The sequence below is a fragment of the Salmo salar genome, chromosome ssa02 (assembly GCF_905237065.1).
Source record: "Salmo salar chromosome ssa02, Ssal_v3.1, whole genome shotgun sequence".
NCBI classification, from domain to species: domain Eukaryota; kingdom Metazoa; phylum Chordata; class Actinopteri; order Salmoniformes; family Salmonidae; genus Salmo; species Salmo salar.
In genome coordinates, this window is record NC_059443.1 from 35,064,533 (window position 1) to 35,082,909 (window position 18,377).

The 18,377-nt window shown below is 42.6% G+C and overlaps 1 protein-coding gene across 1 annotated transcript; it reads left to right on the forward strand.

Moving 5' to 3' along the window:
* Positions 1–205: 205 nt before the first annotated feature.
* On the forward strand, positions 206–17,435 carry LOC106580807 (semaphorin-7A). Its single transcript, XM_045702970.1, has 14 exons — positions 206–639; positions 3,150–3,289; positions 3,827–3,889; positions 4,451–4,546; positions 4,777–4,882; positions 5,515–5,622; positions 6,000–6,139; positions 6,463–6,647; positions 7,209–7,317; positions 7,585–7,786; positions 8,394–8,509; positions 8,680–8,852; positions 9,093–9,148; positions 12,789–17,435. Exons 1-14 carry the CDS (start codon positions 558–560, stop codon positions 13,133–13,135), a joined length of 1,923 nt encoding a protein of 640 aa, XP_045558926.1. The 5' UTR covers positions 206–557; the 3' UTR covers positions 13,136–17,435.
* Positions 17,436–18,377: the final 942 nt, after the last annotated feature.

Genomic DNA, 18,377 nt, shown 5'->3' on the forward strand with positions numbered 1-18,377 from the left:
CTTGATGTGGACCTAAAATGTGTTAACACTACTGCCCGATTAAAACAAAATGGCTGTGTTTAGCAAAGAAAAACATATTCAGGCTAGAACATGTTTTCCAGTTGCTCACGTTAGGTCTCAGAACGTAAGAAAACATAGCCTGCACATTACAGGGGCATATTGTACATGTACGTGATTGAACAGGATTAGTCCTTCAACACACTGCAGCGAGCATAAAGAGCAACAGGTATCAAATTACGCGTTTATGGTGGATTTACTCTGAAAGTGACCATGGTGCGCTTCCATACATCACGAAAGACTACATTTCTTTTTCGCGCCCCATTCCTCACACCCACCGTTCTTTTTGTTTTTGAGGTGGAGCCTGATACCCCGATTCTTCAGTGGACTGTCGGCAAGACAGACCTGCACTGGTTGCATGATTGAGGCCAATAGTCAGTCGCATAGATCAATACATTATACCAATACGAAAGCCGATTGATTGCCTATTGTGGAAATAATAAAGTAAGAACTCATTCGATTATTAAATCCTTGGAAATCGGGCACATTGAAGACGTGGAATGATGAATTATATAATACTGGCGACCGTTTTTTCCATGGTTTTCGCCGAAAAGTCACCTCGACTGAAATTCATTGTAAAAGGTATGTGCTAATTTAGCTATTTGCGTTTAGGGTGGTCAGATACGCCCTGTCTGTGTATTAGGCTATATGCGAGGACCTTGTTTTTCCTCAATGGAAATAGTTAGATTAACAATGAACACTAGACTGTAGTCTACTTGAAAATACAAGTAGTGGATCACTCCTCATCGCGCGTTTATACATGCATGACGTCATGCATGATTCAAGGTAGACAATCATGTAAAATGTTCCTCAAAACAAGCTATACCAACAACATAGAAATGTAGCCTTATAATGATACTAGGCTATATTAAATTGACAGAATGTTTGGCATTGTGCCAATGAGAACGGATCTCAGAGAAACGCAAATAATGTGATGAGAGAGAAAACACTTTGGACTTGGTATAATTGTATAATTTGAATAGCCGATTTGTCAAATTATTTATGTGTCCCAGTTCTCAACTAAATTAAATGAAATAAGCAATTTGTATTAGATTACATGGAAGAAAGTAAACACTGCGTATTAGATTAAATGGGAGAAATTAAGCACTGTGTATTAGATGATATTAAGCTTCATGTGGGCTAATTTAGGCCCATTGGCCTATTCCATTGTAATGAAATGTAAGGGAATAGAAGTGTTGTTTGGAACAGGTTTATGGCAGCGGGAACGGTAGAATTATTCAGAACCAATTGTGTTTTACAAGAAACTAGCTTAATTAAGATAGCCTATTATTACTATTTAGGTGTTGATTATTCGGGTAGCCTGTCATATAAAATAGTGACCCACTCCTACGAAGACATCTAATCTTGAATTCAGAGCGCACCTCAGCATGCCAATGCAGAGGCTGTATGTTAAAGGCCCAGTGCAGTCAAACGTGTTTTTCCTGTGTTTAACATATATTTCCACAATATGATGTTGGAATAATACTGTGAAATTGTAAAAAGGTTGATAATGCCCCTTTAGTGTTAGACCTTTTTAAAAAGGCCGCCTGAAATTTCTGCCCGTTTTGGTGGGATGGAATTTTAGCCTGCCTGGTGAAATCACCAGGCGGTACATTCGGCTGCATTGGACCTTTAAGTGTTTTGAAGGTTTTGTACGTTTTTGCGTTTCGGTCACTGATAACTAATGTGTGAGGTTCAACCTAGGGCAGTGGGTAGACGTTTGTCAGTTGTCATGGAAACGCTGTCCTGGTGTTGTTTACCAATCAGACAGCTGTTATTTGTGAACAATGTCCGGATATTTCTTCTCCTCTGCACCTCATTCCCTCTTCAAGACAGAATATAAGGCTAAATGATACGTGCTAATTGAACAGAGTGCTCAGGAGCTCTGAATGTAATATCATTACGTTTACTCAAAGACACAATGTCAGTGAACGTATTACAAAACCACTACATTACAGTTAAAACCCAGCATTATGGTGAATACTTTGGTCGCGCTGCAGAACTGCAATGCAGGTGCACGAGCTGACGCGTTGATGGTACTGCAGTAGCTAAGGCTTGTTGAGGATAGAGCAGTAGCATGAGCTCCAGAACCTCATTAACACACGCGAACACAAGCGCGGGTAAACACGCACACACACACACACACACACACACACACACACACACACACACACACACACACACACACAGCCCAATTAATATTTATGGAAATTCCGCGCAGCAAACTAACAATTATATTTTCGAACTCACGCCCTCACACCTTGTACAGTGGTCTGATATATTCACAATCAATATAAACAGGGCTATCAAGTTAAGATGCACCGATGCTATAGTCATCACAGGTGTAAATGACTGTATTTCTCTTGGCCGTTCAGCAGCCAAATACAGACAACAACATGGCCTATCTGTTTGACATATCAATCAAACGTATGTTATACAATAGGCCTACCAACCCTATAAAGGGATGTCATATTAACGACATTCAGTCCTAGTGTACCCGATAGAGACAAAGACATGTCAAAACAGAAATATAAAATCGATGAATGCATTACGGTCTTCTCGCCGTAGAGGTTTAAATGACTGGTGACCGAAGCCTAGTTCAGCACCGTGGACAGCGCCATTTGCCGCTCTTTTGTCGGCCAATTGAGGAACAAGTTGTCTACTTTCCTGAAGCGTCGAGAACGTCAGTCTGCCACTGAATTGGTAGACACACTAGTGTCGGATTTGCATGTGCCTGTAGGAATAGGAGTACCGAGGGTAAATTGTCCTTAACCATGGCAACCAGTTCAATTTCAGTACAGACTCTTTTTCTCTCTCGAACTGTACAGCTTTAGCCTCATATCATGTACAACTAAAATTACTTGGGCCAAAAGGTAGACTGGTGGCTTCTTTTTTTTTTTTTTACCATTACATGACCACACCACAGAGCTCAATTAATACATTATTGTTAAATCAAATTAATGAACTGAAAATAATGGGCAATTACATGTTTAATTGACTCAACTTGAAACCCCCAACGACACGGATCTATTGGTATATCATATAAGGACATTTTAACAACACCTCCTAATCTACTTTGATATGGCCCACAGAACCGGCCAGGTATCACTTCTCCAAACCGGAGAACTACATGTCAGTGTACCACCAGGAGGGCACCAACGTGCTGTACGTGGGGGGCCAGACAGTGATCTACATGCTGACGTTCACTGACAGGGGGGTCCGCGACCAGCAGGTGAGTTGCTGGTAACCAACGAGATGAACAGAGATACTCGGTGGTGGTGACACAGTAACCCAGTAAAGGCACAGGAGACTGGCTTAAAGAGGAGGCAGCAGCTGTCGACCTAGTTCAACAGCCTCCGTCGCATGAGATGGGTCACGCATACATTTATAGAGCAGCTCTCATCTCTGTCCAATCGGAAGGAAGTGATTAAATAGTGTGGACTTATGAGGTCAACATACAATAAAGATAATACACTGAGCTAATAATGTCAATGTTGACTAGACGAACATGAGCAGAAGATAGCCCATCATTTGTCTTTTGTGACTATTCTGATTGTCTGTGCCCTATAGTTACGCTTCGTTGATCAATACTAGAGACAGTAAAGTAATCCTCCCTTTGTTAGTTTATGGCACAGGACCTGACTTTTGTCATTTTCAATCAGCACTGAGTTTGATTGCAGTTGTTTGCATATTTGAAAAGGCCTAATATTTGCATACAAGTTATGGATAAATTGTATGACATACTGGAATGTATCTTATATTATTACAGATCCCTGTGGTAACTGATGAAAACGCAAAGGCAGCTTGCATCGCCAAATCAGACCCACCAAAGGTAGGTGGTCACCATCAACATCATCATCATCCTCATCATCAATCGTTGTCATCACTATCATCATCATTTTCAATAAGGTTTGTTGCTACTGTACGAAGTTTGTTGCTACTGTACGAATATGAATTAAACAGACACATATCATCCCCAGTAGAAACTGTCCCAAAGGTTAAAGGTTGGGACAGGGGAATGGTACAATGTTGTATTTGGTATTCAGGCAAACTCCATCTGGAAGTTTCTCTTGAGATAACAGTCCAGCTACTGTACTTTATGAATAAGTGATGCAATGCATATGAAGTTATGCAGACAATGCATTCCCTCAGTACTGCAGAGCTATCTGCCAAATTAGGGAAAATGGATCAGTTCCAATATTCTCTCTCTCTCTCTCTCTCTCTCTCTCTCTCTCTCTCTCTCTCTCTCTCTCTCTCTCTCTCTCTCTCTCTCTCTCTCTCTCTCTCTCTCTCTCTCTCTCTCTCTCTCTCTCTCTCTCTCTCTCTCTCTCTCTCTTTTTCTCTCTCTCTCTCTCTCTCTCTCTCTCTCTCTCTCTCTCTCTCTCTCCTACAGTTGGAGTGCGACAATTTCATCACAGTCATCCAGAAAGTCAATGACACTTTTGTGGTATGCGGGACAAATGCAGGAACCCCCAAATGCTGGCTGCTGGTAAGATGACATGACGATGAATAGAATAGCTATTGTCTTCAACATGTGTGTTTAGTGTTCTCACAACGGTCACACTTTCATCTCACTTAACTCCTGTATCACTTTTATAAAAGTTGGTAGTAGTGTTCAATAAAAAACTTTAACTAATATCTCTATTTGTACTGTATACAAGGAGGTAAGAGCATTCAGGATATGGGTTGTGAGGTTGTGATGTCATTTCCTCTCCATAGGTAAATGACACTGTGCTGACTGACGCCCCCACCAATGGACAGATGGCACCAGCCTCTGACATCTCCCCTCCCTACCCCTCCCAGAGGTCCGTCAGTCTGTCCGCAGGTACGATGCGAGGACAGACAGACACTCCAGCCAAACATCCATAGAAACTCTGCTATTGGCACAATACCAAACCCATCCCTCACCCCTATTTCTACATCCTTGTTAACTCCTCTCTGTGGATCTGAAAGGATAGGATAAGTATCAGCTTTTTGGTGGAGAGCTCCATCCAGCCATTATGTTCATAAGTATACAGACCAATCCTCAACATTGGCTTCTGTTTAAAATGGTACCATAGTACTGCAGATGGTTCACGACATGTAGCGAAGCTGTAACTCACAGTATTATCGAAATCATGGCAAGGTTACTTTGTATAGCAGGTTCTGTGATATCGCAGACCAGGCTGGACTGGAGTGATGAACCAACGAGCCATTTGCTAGAGTGGTGCAGCATTCTGATAATGTTCAGTTCTCATCGAACCATTAATGTCATGATTCCAAATTACCTCCCTTATTGCTATGGAGACAGTGCCCTAAGTGGGGTAATTGTAATACGGTTATGGGAGGATGTTGGTTGATGCAGTCAGCTGTCTTCTGTTGATTTCTTTTTTATCTCTCCCCTCAACCTTCTGTTTGTTTGTCTCTCTCTCCTCTTTGTCTCTCTCTTTATCTTTACCCCCCCCCTCTCGCTCTCAGATGGGAATCTATACTCTGCTCTCTCGGCAGTGGGGCGTCACCCTGGCTCTATCCGCCGGACCTACGGCACTCAGAAGCTCCTGAAGACTGAGACCAAGTGGCTGCAGAGTGAGTGGGATGAGAGCAACATGGGACTATATTGGTGTAGGAGAGCTGCATGAGGCACTGGAGTGGATGAGCATGGAAATAGCAACTCTATATTATCTTCTATCTTGTAACTGTAACATGCTGCATGCAGAAATGTAATCACTATGAACACTAGATGGCCCTGCTAGAATGAAATGCATTAGGAGTTTGAAAAGGACCCAAATAGTTACAACCAGTGACTGAGTTGGCCTGGTGCTCACTGGCCTCAAATGTTTTATTGCCTGGTTGAGTATTACCAGCAGCTAAATATAAAGAGCAACGGCACCAGAAATGAGTACCGGCATCTATTTCAGTCCACTTCAAGCACTGGTGGAAGTCCTTTCTCTCTCCTGCTACAGGCCCCCAGTTTGGTGGAGCAGCAGTAATGCCAGCCTCTCAGAAACACAAGGAGGAGATCTACTTCTTCTTCAGTGAGATCAACAAGACGGCCATGGTGGACGAGGAGCCCTACAGGTCGCGCATCGGCCGAATCTGCATGGTAACCATAACAACATCACCTTATGTCAGCTGTATTACAACGTTGTTGCGTATTAAAGCTGAGCTCCGCGAAAGGATAAACAGTTTTGTTTTTTTAAACAGAGGAGATGAGCATCCAGCCTCGTGGTAAAAAGAAAACGTAGTACATACTCTGATGTTCTATCACATGTGCAATGATGTCAGAGGGGGAAAAAAACTGGGTTTGTTGTTTGAAGTAACATCTTTGATGTTTGTAATATCGCAAATGAACCTGGCAGTTTCACCGCTAAGGATTCCAGCTTTAATGTTATGGTGTACTGATGTATACTGTGTGTCCGTCTCCAGGTGGACGAGGGGGGTATAAAAAACCTGCTGGCGGACTCGTGGACCACCTTCCTGAAGGCCAGGGTGATATGTGGTGTGGGTAGCACCCCCCAGCAGTACAACAACATCAGACAGGCCTTTGTGCTGTCTGAAGTGGCCCAGGAGAAGAGGACCGGGGTCATGTACGGCCTGTTTGCCAACGCCTGGTGAGTAGACACCTTACACCTTCAACACCCTTCAACCCATATGGCTGCTTAAGACTGTGTCATGCTTAAAATGCAGGAGAGGAATGAGCTGCACAAACAACATAATCAGAGGAAAGGAGGATTATGCACAGCACATCCAAATGGGGCACAGGAGCTGGATAGACATGTACAGCAATGAAAACCTGCGAGCAGCAACACGTTTCAGTGAGGAAAATACATGATTGTATTTGAAAGGGAAAGGGAAAGGGGGATACCTAGTCAGTTGTACAACTGAATGCATTCAACTGAATTGTGTCTACCGCATTTAACCCAACCACTCTGAATCAGAAGTGGGCTCTGCTCTGTGGAGGCGGCCAATTACTTTTGAGCTTGAGTGCTTTTATTAGCATATTTGAGCAGCCTTAAATCTTTTAAGTCCTTTTAGGGAGTCATAGTAATATGATTCTACTCCGCTATCAGTCTGTGATTGAGTTGCTAACAACATTCTGATTCACGTTAAGTTTGAATAAAGTAAGAAGAAGGAAGGAAGGCTTTCAAGTGTTGTATTGTTTGGTTGACCAGGGACACGACAGTGATATGTGCTTACTCCATCGAGGACATTGACCAGGCCTTCGCCACGTCCAAACTGAAGGGCTACAGCAGTCCTCTGATTGGACATCGCCCTGGCACAGTAAGACACCCACTGAATCAGTTAAATTAACTTTATTTTAATGAATGTTTCGTAGTGCCAATCAAAGTCATTTTGCGAAGGCCAATTGCATAAGCTCATGCATGTGAGTCCGTCAATTTTGAGGAAGTGGAAGACTTGTGTTTCTATTTTTAAACAGTTGCAGATGACAGACACTGGTTGTGAAATGATTGTGCAAGACAAAGCCACAGCCTAAGTCTGTCTCCCTTCCTGATTACATCACTGTCATTACATCACTTCTTGTCCCAGTGTGCCTTCAAGAACTCCACGGCAGCCCACAACCCTAAGACCCTGGGGGTGATCAGGGACCACCCGGAGATCGAGGACGTGATTCGTCCGGTCGGGGGTGCTCCGCTGAACCTGCCCACCGACGATCACTTCACACACACTGTCGCTGCCATGGTGCTGGCAGTCAACGACGAGCACTATACTGTGCTGTACCTGGGAACAGGTGTGTGTGTGTGTGTGTGTGTGTGTGTGTGTGTGTGTGTGTGTGTGTGTGTGTGTGTGTGTGTGTGTGTGTGTGTGTTTGGTGTAACCTATTTAAAAGTTATCTTTTAGAAGACGTAGTCTCCTTGACAAAGTAAATAAAAAAGTTGTTTGCTCAACGCAGGCATGAGTTGGGGCTTATTATAAGACTGCATTTTTTGGCAAGAATCCCAGATAAATTGACTGAATTAAAAAAAAAGTAGCTACAGCCTAATCAGATGATAAAGAAGTCAGTCGCTACCACAGGGAAAGTAGTGATAGAGCTGTGAACAGAGCCATGGGTCTCTGAGGTGGCCTAATAAGAAATTAGAGCAGTTAAGTCTTCTGTGGGAAGTAATAGCCTCTCAATCTGGGGAGGAGATAAGAGAGGACAAGCTGTAGGACAGGCCTGCTCCTCTCCGTAAGTCAGCCACTGATGAAATGACCAGTAGAGGAAAAAGGCAGCATGTGCTATTATAAACCTGGGGCCGTATTCAATCAAAAATATCCACTGGGTTTCCGGGATACAGGGCTCGACCTTGGTGTCTCTCTCTCCTCTGATAATGTTCTCTCTCTCTTTCTGGTGATAGAACAGGGGAAAGTGCTCAAGGTTCTGCACACTATCGAGGATGCCTTTATCATATCCCAGTACTCCCTCTTCCACAACGAGGGTCCTGTTCTAAGCATGGCCATCGACTCTAAGAAGGTACTGTGAGACCATCAGCGAACACTCCTTAGCAGCTAGCACTAATATCCGTAGATTCATTTGTTTACGATGTAGCTGCAGTCCAATTCTTTTAAACAATGCCCTTCTAGTGATAGCCACTGTATGTCTCTTCCTGTCTCTCATGTATTGCTCCCTGCCTTCTCCCCCAGGGCCACCTTTATGTGGGCACGGCAATGGAGGTTCAGCGCATACCATTGGCTGACTGCGGTCGCTATGGAGACAGTTGCCGGGAGTGCATTCTGTCTCGGGATCCCTATTGTGGTTGGGATGCAGCCAGGAGGAGGTGCACACCCATCCCAGCTGGATACAACATCAGCACTGGGTATGAGATGTGATGATGTCACTCCTGGAATACAGTTCAGATACCTATGGAAAACATGCAGTGTACCAGAAAATGACAGTCAATACCAGCCATAACATATCATTTCTCACAGAGGAGTGTCGAGGTTCCAACTACTATTCTAGGTTTTATGATAATTGTTTCATTTACATAAAATGGTTGATCGTTCAAAATGGTACATGCTAATTTGATGTTCCTTCAATAATTTGTTTCATACTGAAGGGCACTCACTCAGAGTCTGGACCACTCCAATGCCTCTATCTGTGGTGAAGCTGCTGGTGAGTGCCACTCCGCCTCCTCTCTGACTCTCTGTATCTTCATTAACTGAAATAAGGAACTTTTTTCCAGAGCTTAACTCAGAAGATGATATCATATAATTGAGCGGAGGCTCAAACCCATTGGGCGGTTTAATATCAAAGTTTGCCCTCACTTCAAAGCCCAATAGCTTCAGCCATATTAACCTCTAATAATCCAAACAAATTCTCCCCGCTGATGGGATATGTACTGTCTTTGTTATCAAGCTCTTTTTTCCATTACTTCTCTTGGTCGCAGTCTCAGTGCAGCTGTCATGTATCCGTTCACTGTTTCCTTTCTTCCATTCCTGGAACACAGAGATTTAATCCTAGGGAGTGGAGGATGAAAGGTGATGCAATACCATATATAAAGATATTATATTTTAATCTGTTATTTTAGCAGATATTTTCCAGAGAAAGTAAGTATCAGGCCACAGAATAAAACAGAACACTATTTAATGCATCTCTGTGTCGGTTTGTACTAGAGGTCGACCGATTAATCGGAATGGCCGATTAATTAGGGCCGATTTCAAGTTTTCATAACAATCGGTAATCGGTATTTTTGGACACCGATTTTTTTAATTTAAATGTTTTTTTTTTTTATACACCTTTATTTAACTAGGCAAGTCAGTTAAGAACACATTCTTATTTTCAATGTCGGCCTAGGAATGGTAGGTTAACTGCCTTGTTCAGGGGCAGAACAACAGATTTTTACCTTGTCAGCTCGGGGATTCGTTTTTGCAACCTTCCGGTTACTAGTCCAACGCTCTAACCACCTGCCTTACATTGCACTCCACGAGGAGTCTGCGTGGCAGGCTGACTACCTGTTACGCGAGGGCAGCAAGAAGCCAAGGTAAGTTGCTAGCTAGCATTAAACTTATCTTATAAAAAACAATCAATCTTAACATAATCACTAGTTAACTACACATGGTTCATGATATTACTAGTTTATCTAGCGTGTCCTGCGTTGCATGTAATCGATGCGGTGCCTGTTAATTTCTCATTGAATCACAGCCTACTTCGACAAACGGGTGATGATTTAACAAGCGCATTTGCGAAAAAAGCACTGTCGTTGCACCAATGTACCTAACCATAAACATCAATGCCTTTCTTCAAATCAATACACAAGTATATATTTTTAACCTGCATATTTAGTTAATATTGCCTGCTAACATGAATTTCTTATAACTAGGGAAATTGTGTCACTTCTCTTGCGTTCCGTGCAAGCAGTTAGGGTATATGCAGCAGTTTGGGCCGCCTGGCTCATTGCGAACTGTGTGAAGTCCATTTATTCCTAACAAAGGTCGTAATTAATTATGACATAACATTGAAGGTTGTACAATGTAACAGCAATATTTAGACTTAGGGATGCCATCCGTTAGATAAAATACGGAACGGTTCCGTATTCCACTGAAAGAATAAACGTTTTGTTTTCGAAATGATAGTTTCCGGATTCGACCATTTTAATGACCAAAGGCTCGTATTTCTGTGTGTTATTATGTTATAATTAAGTCTATGATTTGATAGCGCAGTCTGACTGAGCGATGGTAGGCACCAGCAGGCTCGTAAGCATTCATTCAAACAGCACTTTCGTGCGTTTGCCAGCAGCTCTTCGCAATGCTTCAAGCATTGTGCTGTTTATGACTTCAAGTCTATCAACTCCCGAGATGAGGCTGGTGTAACCGATGTGAAATGGCTAGCTAGTTAGCGATGTGTGCGCTAATAGTGTTTCAAACGTCACTCGCTCCAATAATCGGTTTCGGTATCGGCGTTGAAAAATTATAATCGGTCGACCTCTAATTTGTACACATTAGTCTGGTTTTAGGTTTACTGGGCTTTGAGTCACAATTGTCCTACTAACTGAGAGCAAACTTATCATTTACAATAACTTGTATATTTTTTCATCAATAAACTCAGCAAAAAAAGAAACGTCCTCTCGCTGTCAACTGCGTTTATTTTCAGCAAACTTAACATGTGTAAATATTTCTATGAACATAAAAAGACTCAACAACTGAGACATAAACTGAACAAGTTCCACAGACATGTGACTAACAGAAATGGAATAATGTGTCCCTGAACAAAGGGGGGGGTCAAAATCAAAAGTAACAGTCAGTATCTGGTGTGGCAACTAGCTGCATTAAGTACTGCAGTGCATCTCCTCCTCATGGACTGCACCAGATTTGCCAGTTCTTGCTGTGAGATGTTACCACACTCTTCCACCAAGTCACCTGCAAGTTCCCGGACATTTCTGGGGGGAATGGCCCTAGCCCTCACCCTCCGATCCAACAGGTCCCAGACGTGCTTAATGGGATTGAGATCCGGGCTCTTCGCTGGCCATGGCAGGACACTGACATTCCTGTCTTGCAGGAAATCACGCACAGAACGAGCAGTATGGCTGGTGGCATTGTCATGCTGGAGGGTCATGTCAGGATGAGCCTGCAGGAAGGGTACCACATGAGGGAGGAGGATGTCTTCCCTGTAACGCACAGCGTTAAGGTTGCCTGCAATGACAACAAGCCCAGTCCAATGATGCTGTGACACACCGCCCCAGACCATGACGGACCCTCCACCTCCAAATCAATCCCGCTCCAGAGTACAGGCCTCGGGGTAACGCTCATTCCTTCGACGATAAACACGAATCTGACCATCACCCCTGGTGAGACAAAACCGCGACTTGTCAGTGAAGAGCACTTTTTGCCAGTCCTCTCTGGTCCAGCGACGGTGGGTTTGTGCCCATAGGTGACGCTGTTGCCGGTGATGTCTGGTGAGGACCTGCCTTACAACAGGCCTACAAGCCTCAATCCAGCCTCTCTCAGCCTATTGCGGACAGTCTGAGCACTGATGGAGGGATTGTGCGTTCCTGGTGTAACTCGGGCAGTTGTTGTTGCCATCCTGTACCTGCCCGCAGGTGTGATGTTCGGATGTACCGATCCTGTGCAGGTGTTGTTACACGTGGTCTGCCACTGCGAGGACGATCAGCTGTCCGTCCTGTCTCCCTGCAGCGCTGTCTTAGGCATCTCACAGTACGGACATTGCAATTTATTGCCCTGGCCACATCTGCAGTTCTCATGCCTCCTTGCAGCATGCCTAAGGCACGTTCACACAGATGAGCAGGGACCCTGGGCATCTTTCTTTTGTGTTTTTCAGAGTCAGTAGAAAGGCCTTTTTAGTGTCCTAAGTTATCATAACTGTGACCTTAATTGCCTACCATCTGTAAGCTGTTAGTGTCTTAATGACCGTTCCACAAGCGCATGTTCATTAATTGTTTATGGTTAATTAAACAAGCATGGGAAACAGTGTTTAAACCCTTTACAATTAAGATCTGTGAAGTTATTTGGATTTTTACGAATTATCTTTGAAAGACAGGGTCCTGAAAAAGGGACGTTTCTTTTTTTGCTGAGTTTATGAGTGTGGCCTCTCACCCACACATTTCTCACATAATGAAGTAGCCCTGCCAATCCTGTCCTGCCATTCCCATTTTGAACTCACCTATGATTGTAACCGTAGATACGTAAACAATCCATAGGTATGAAACCATAGGCTACTCTCTAGTCTAGGCAGCCCATAAGTATTTCATTTGGGTGAGATCAATGTTAACCAGGCTGTGCCCTCTGAACCCCCACAGCACTGAAGACCCATAGGACAAACCCCAAACAGGTGGTGATTGACTCGGACGGCCCCGTCAACCTCCCCTGCCCCGTGCACTCCTTTCACGCCACCTACCGCTGGGAGAAGGACAACTGTATCCAGAACTACCCCTGCTTCATCATTGGAGACTCCTGTGTGCTGGGACCCACCCCTGGCCTGCCCCTTAAGCAGGGGGTGTTCCGCTGCATGGCCACGGAGAACGGCTATAAGGTGGAGGTGGTCTCCTACAGGCTGGTGATCAACAGTGGGCCTCTGCCTGCCTCCCTGGCCTCCACCCTGGGGCCCTCCCTCCTTCTTGCTGCAGCCACCCTCTGGCTCCTGTAACCATTGCAAATGCTAAAGCTAACCCCTTAGCCTCTAAGGCCCTCTCTCTGACAGACAGGAGAGGAGGGGCCACCATACCCAGGTGAGGTTCGCAGAGCATTGATATTAATGGTCGGGTAATGCGATCAGTGTTGCCCGCAGAGACTGTTTTCAGAAAAAGTGTTTTTTTATTTCATTTACGTTGTTCAGAAAATGCCTGAAAATAAACCAAGCCATTTATTTTTAAATAATATATGGGCCTACCATACTAACTAATATACTGTTTAAACAAAAAAAGACCTAAAGCAAACTTAAAATACATAACATTTAAACTGAATTAATACATTAACATCAATATGGGTTTTATGGAAAGACAAACTATATTATCGTGTCTTATTCTGAATTTTAAATACAGATTCAAACCACAAGATATGCTTTGCGAACCTTGCCTGTCCACCCAGGAGATGACATCTCACGAGTTGTGTTAAATACAATACCAGGCCAATTTCTCTTTATGGTTTCTCAACTTATTTTCAAACATGATTGTGCTACTTTGTGAATATTTGAAGCTTGAATACTGCTCTAACATCTAAACATCCTGTTGAATGTCATAAGTATAGGCTAGTATTTAGAAAATGTCTGGTATTGACAAAAAAAAGCCTTAACAATTCTGGGACATACCCCCTAAGCACAATTTGCTGTGAAAGCAAAACTGCTCAATTGTGTTGACTTGAATCAGGTGGCCAAGCCTTACTTTGATGCTGGGAGGAAGTGTCATAATTTTGACAAGAAGTCATCTTTTTGACAGGAAGTAGGTAGAAGAGCATGAGCTCATCCTCGAACATCACTGTGTCTCGGCAAGTCCTCTGCAGTAAAGGTAGTTTTTGCATAATTTTATTGGATAGTATCAGACATTCATATTATACTTCATTTTCAATAAACGTAAGTACAGTAAACATCATTCAGTGGCAGGTGAGGCCAAATTAGAATTGAGTAGATGACATGTAGAGTTAGATGCATTTTGTAGTTTGCTAAATATGAGAAAAAGCTTGTGATTATATGAGTACCGTGTGTTAAGTATTTTATTGCTCCGCAAATGCTGATTTCCACCATTGCTGCCTATGAAAGTTATTCTTGACGGTTCAAGGTTTTATACTGTACAGAAGTCCAGAGAGGACATATGAATAAAATAAAATAAATCCTTGTTATGTCGAGATAACAACTTATTTATCTCATGATCACGACATAACGTTTTGTCGAGATCACGAGACTAACTCTATAAATAGGAGTAGACGCATTGATGATAGATTGACAGTATAGCTGAGGCGGTAGAGCATATGTTTTGATTGATTGCTACACTAAGCGATGGTACATTTCATGCTAACATATCACTCATTGTCAGTTTATAAATTAGAATGTTAGCTAGCTAAATGTCCCTTACCTTGAACTAAGAGGTCTTGGGGCATCTAATCCTTCATGGGGCATTTGAGCCTTGAACGATGCCTGACAGGCTGGCCTGTCTCTGAGGCCAGCCTGACCACAGACAATCGCATGCAAGCAACAAGGCAGCTAACTTGGCTAGTCTTGTGAGTGCGCAAGCTAGCTAGCTAGTTAGCTAGGTGGTCTTACTAGCTAGCTAGCTAGCTTGTTATATATGCTGGTTGTTAGCTTGCATAACTGATATGTGTATAATTGTAAGGGGCACTTCATGTTTTATGGATAATATTACAATTTACAGAGTGGGTGAGCACAATTCCTAACAGGCTAACAAGATTACATTTTGTCCTCAGACCATGATCAGATTCAATAGCAGTCTCAGAGGCTGATAAATCAGGATTCCACCTTGTAGGTTGTTTCATAGGTAATGCTCCTTGCAGGCAGATTAGCAGTTAGTGCATTATGTATATGATCAAGACTGGGTGTGCTCTATTCCTGGCAGGCTGATTCGATTCAGTAGCAGCCTCAGAGGCTGATAAATCAGGATGCTGACTTGTAGGCTGTCTGCAAGGAGCCTTACATATGAAACAGCCTACAAGGCAGCACCCTAATTTATGAGCCTCTACGGCTTCTAATGAATCTGATCAACTTGCCAAAAATAGAGCTCACTCACTTTGGATTATATGCATCAGCCTATACAGCGCTGACAGCTAATCTGCCTGCAAGGAGATTTACCAATGAAATAACCTACAGGGCAGCATCCTGATTTATCAGCCTCTGAGGCTGAAATTTAATCTGATCAGCCTGTGAGGAATGCAGCTCACCCACTGCAAATGTAAATATTATTCACAAAAAAATGAAGTGTCCCTTGTAATTTATACACATATCAGTTATGCAAGCTAACCACCAGCATAGATAACAAGCTAGCTTGCTAGCTAGAAAGCTCACAAGGCTAGCCAAGTTAGCTGTGTTGTTCCTTGCATGTGATTTAATGTGGTCTTGGGGGCGGCGGAGACCCTGGGAGACTGTGTCGCCTGTCAGGCATCGTTCCGGGCTTAAATGCCCCACTTTGCGATCAACACAGCCACAGGGCTCCTTGATGAAGTGGTTATCGTGCATCTGAAGAAATTAATGGGTGATAAGTTGTACTTTTCATTATCTTCTGATCTCGACAAAACAACTTTTGTTATGCTATAAATATGTCTTGATCTCGACATAACGAGATAAAAAAATGTTTTATTCATATGTCCTCTCTGGAGTTCTGTAATACTGTGGTTATACAATGATGTTACTCATTGACTGCTTTAACTAACCTATTCTCAATGGGAAAATTCAGTGCACAATACTCAAAGGGGTTATTTTCATACTTGTATCTGTATGCTGTAACAAAAGGCTTGACATAATTTGATAGGATCCTTTTGTGAAGTAGAACACTTTGAGCAGCCACCATACTCTGGGGAGAAAGACAGAAATTGATTGACATTTTTGGAAGATATGGAACAAAATTCCTCTTTAAGCAATAGATGTTTTTTTATTTTAGCACCTGACCTCACATAATAATAGTATATGCTTTATTGGAGGCAGAGAATGTTTGCTGGGAGGGAGTGGTTTACTCAAAGCAAATGTTGAATGTAACATATTAATATGAATGTAGTTGCAACAAAATGCAAGTCTATTGTCCCCATGTATTGATTGTTTTATCTCAGTGCTGAAGCACCACCTTACAACCACTACTGTGTTTTGAACTGTGCCACTGTCGCCTGAAAATATTGGTAGAAAACAGGCTACATAATGCTTTTCTTAGAACAGTTTTAGCCACAGTTCTGCAGGTTCCATCTTTCTCTCTGGGGGTGGCTGTAAGTTTGTTGTCTCGAGGTCTCGGAAGGATCTGCTTGCTGCATTGCACTGATGCGGGCTATTGACCGTGCCAAACATAAGCTGTGTTGAGCCGCCTCATCCGCCGCCTGCCGCTTCTCACTTACTTAGCACTTTGAGTAATTGGTTTCCCAAATCTCTTTCTCAAACTCACACACATTCTTATATATGTCACAAATACACACAGACATGTAGGTGCGCACACACACACACACACCTCTTGTTTACCAATCACCCACTTCAATCTCATTCTCTTTACTCCAGTATTTACTGTTGCTTATCTGTTTCATTGTATTTTGAGCATGAAGCTGGTGTGTCTCTGAAAACAGTGAACAGAAGCCACTCATACGCTAGCCAACACTAATTAGGCAACTGAACCTGTATCGCTCACTGCAGAGACATAGAGGCTCTTTTACCAAGACAGATGGCCTAGTGTCAGTGGGTATTGTTAAAAACGGTCAATGAATCGTGGCTGTGCAGAGTTGATTGTATTTGGCCTTTCATGGATTTCCAAGGGGCAGCAGTGATATGGGAGTTTGTTTTCTCTGGAGCACTTTATTTAATGACCACCTTCATAGCCAGGAGTCCCTGCTGTGACGTGGAAATAAACCGTGGATATATCGCATGCGAGTGATTATCATTATCCTAGAAAGATTTAAACCGGTTTGTTGTGTTCAATTACCCGTTCGATAAATAATGCCAGCAGAGAAATAGAGTGAAGTGAATCGTATTGTCTTTAAATCCGTTCTCTGGTGCTTTGGACAGTGTTGATTGCATTCTGTGTCTTAGTACATTTTTATTGGGAATCAGCTTACCAAACTCGATAGAAGAGGAGATTGTATTGGTATCATGCTCGTTAATGCCTCACCATAACCATTCTTTTTTTTAAAGGACAGATGTCTGTCTATATAAAGTGTTAATACATGTCCCTGTAACAAATCTGTAACTCCATATGTTTCCCTTTACTGAACATGTACAGTGAAAATCAATAAAGTCATCAACTACAGTATTTTATTTTTTTATTCACTTTTATTTATTCAGGTAGCCCAATTATTATAAAAAAAATGTTTCACACACTGGAAGAAAATGGTACATCATTGGTCTTTCTTTTATTTGCTTGTGTGTCTGTGAAGAGAGAGCGAGAAGAGGGGCAGAGGGAGGGATGTGGACAAGCATATCAAAAGAGGAGAGGGAGAGAGAGCGATACACACTTAACGGTATAATACATGGGCAATGCGCATGGCACCGTTTGCGGCACAGTGGAAAGTTGGATTACTTTAAATTGTTGCAGATTGTGTTAAATTCATGCTGGAGACCCACAAAATGGTTAATTCTACATTGAGTAAATTATGTTGAAAATGTTGCACCATCTACTGGTGTAGAATTGTATGACAGTTCAGTGTCAATGCTGCACACTTGATCTTCATAAGAATAAAATAATATAAAAACATCACTTAAACCATGAAACAGGCAGGTGAACCCTATTTATGCTGGTGATGAACCCTATTTATACTGGTGAATGCCTATTCTAGGACATACTCCATTGTCAGAAAAGCTTAACACAAAAGAGACTATTTATTTTTGCCAACTCACTGTCAGCTCATTTTCTACCCATCACTTCCTGATTTTTCCACCAAACTTGGCATGACATGGTGATGAATCACTTATGATTAATAACAAGATCTTACAAGACAGCTTGCATTTGTTATGGGTTGTCATTCACTTTTTAACACCCACCAACAAACTGAGGCAACCATAATGAAGAACATATTTATTTCCCCCTCTCTCTTTTCTATTAAAGTTTCTACCCATTTCCCATGAAGTTAGTTTCCTATTTGTAATGAAGAGAAACGACTAATCTTATTCAATAACAGACAGGCTTACTTATCGACTGCCAGAGATAGCCACACAAAGCAAAATCGAAACCCCTGCTACATACAAACATACAATA

What these genes read in the sequence shown, in the direction of transcription:
- LOC106580807 (XM_045702970.1), top strand. Translation starts at nt 558, where the DNA reads ATGATGAATTATATAATACTGGCGACCGTTTTTTCCATGGTTTTCGCC. An exon ending in ACTGAAATTCATTGTAAAAG is followed by an intron (nt 640 to 3,149) that starts GTATGTGCTAAT and finishes TATGGCCCACAG; the next exon opens with AACCGGCCAGGTATCACTTC. An exon ending in GGCCTGTTTGCCAACGCCTG is followed by an intron (nt 6,648 to 7,208) that starts GTGAGTAGACAC and finishes TTGGTTGACCAG; the next exon opens with GGACACGACAGTGATATGTG.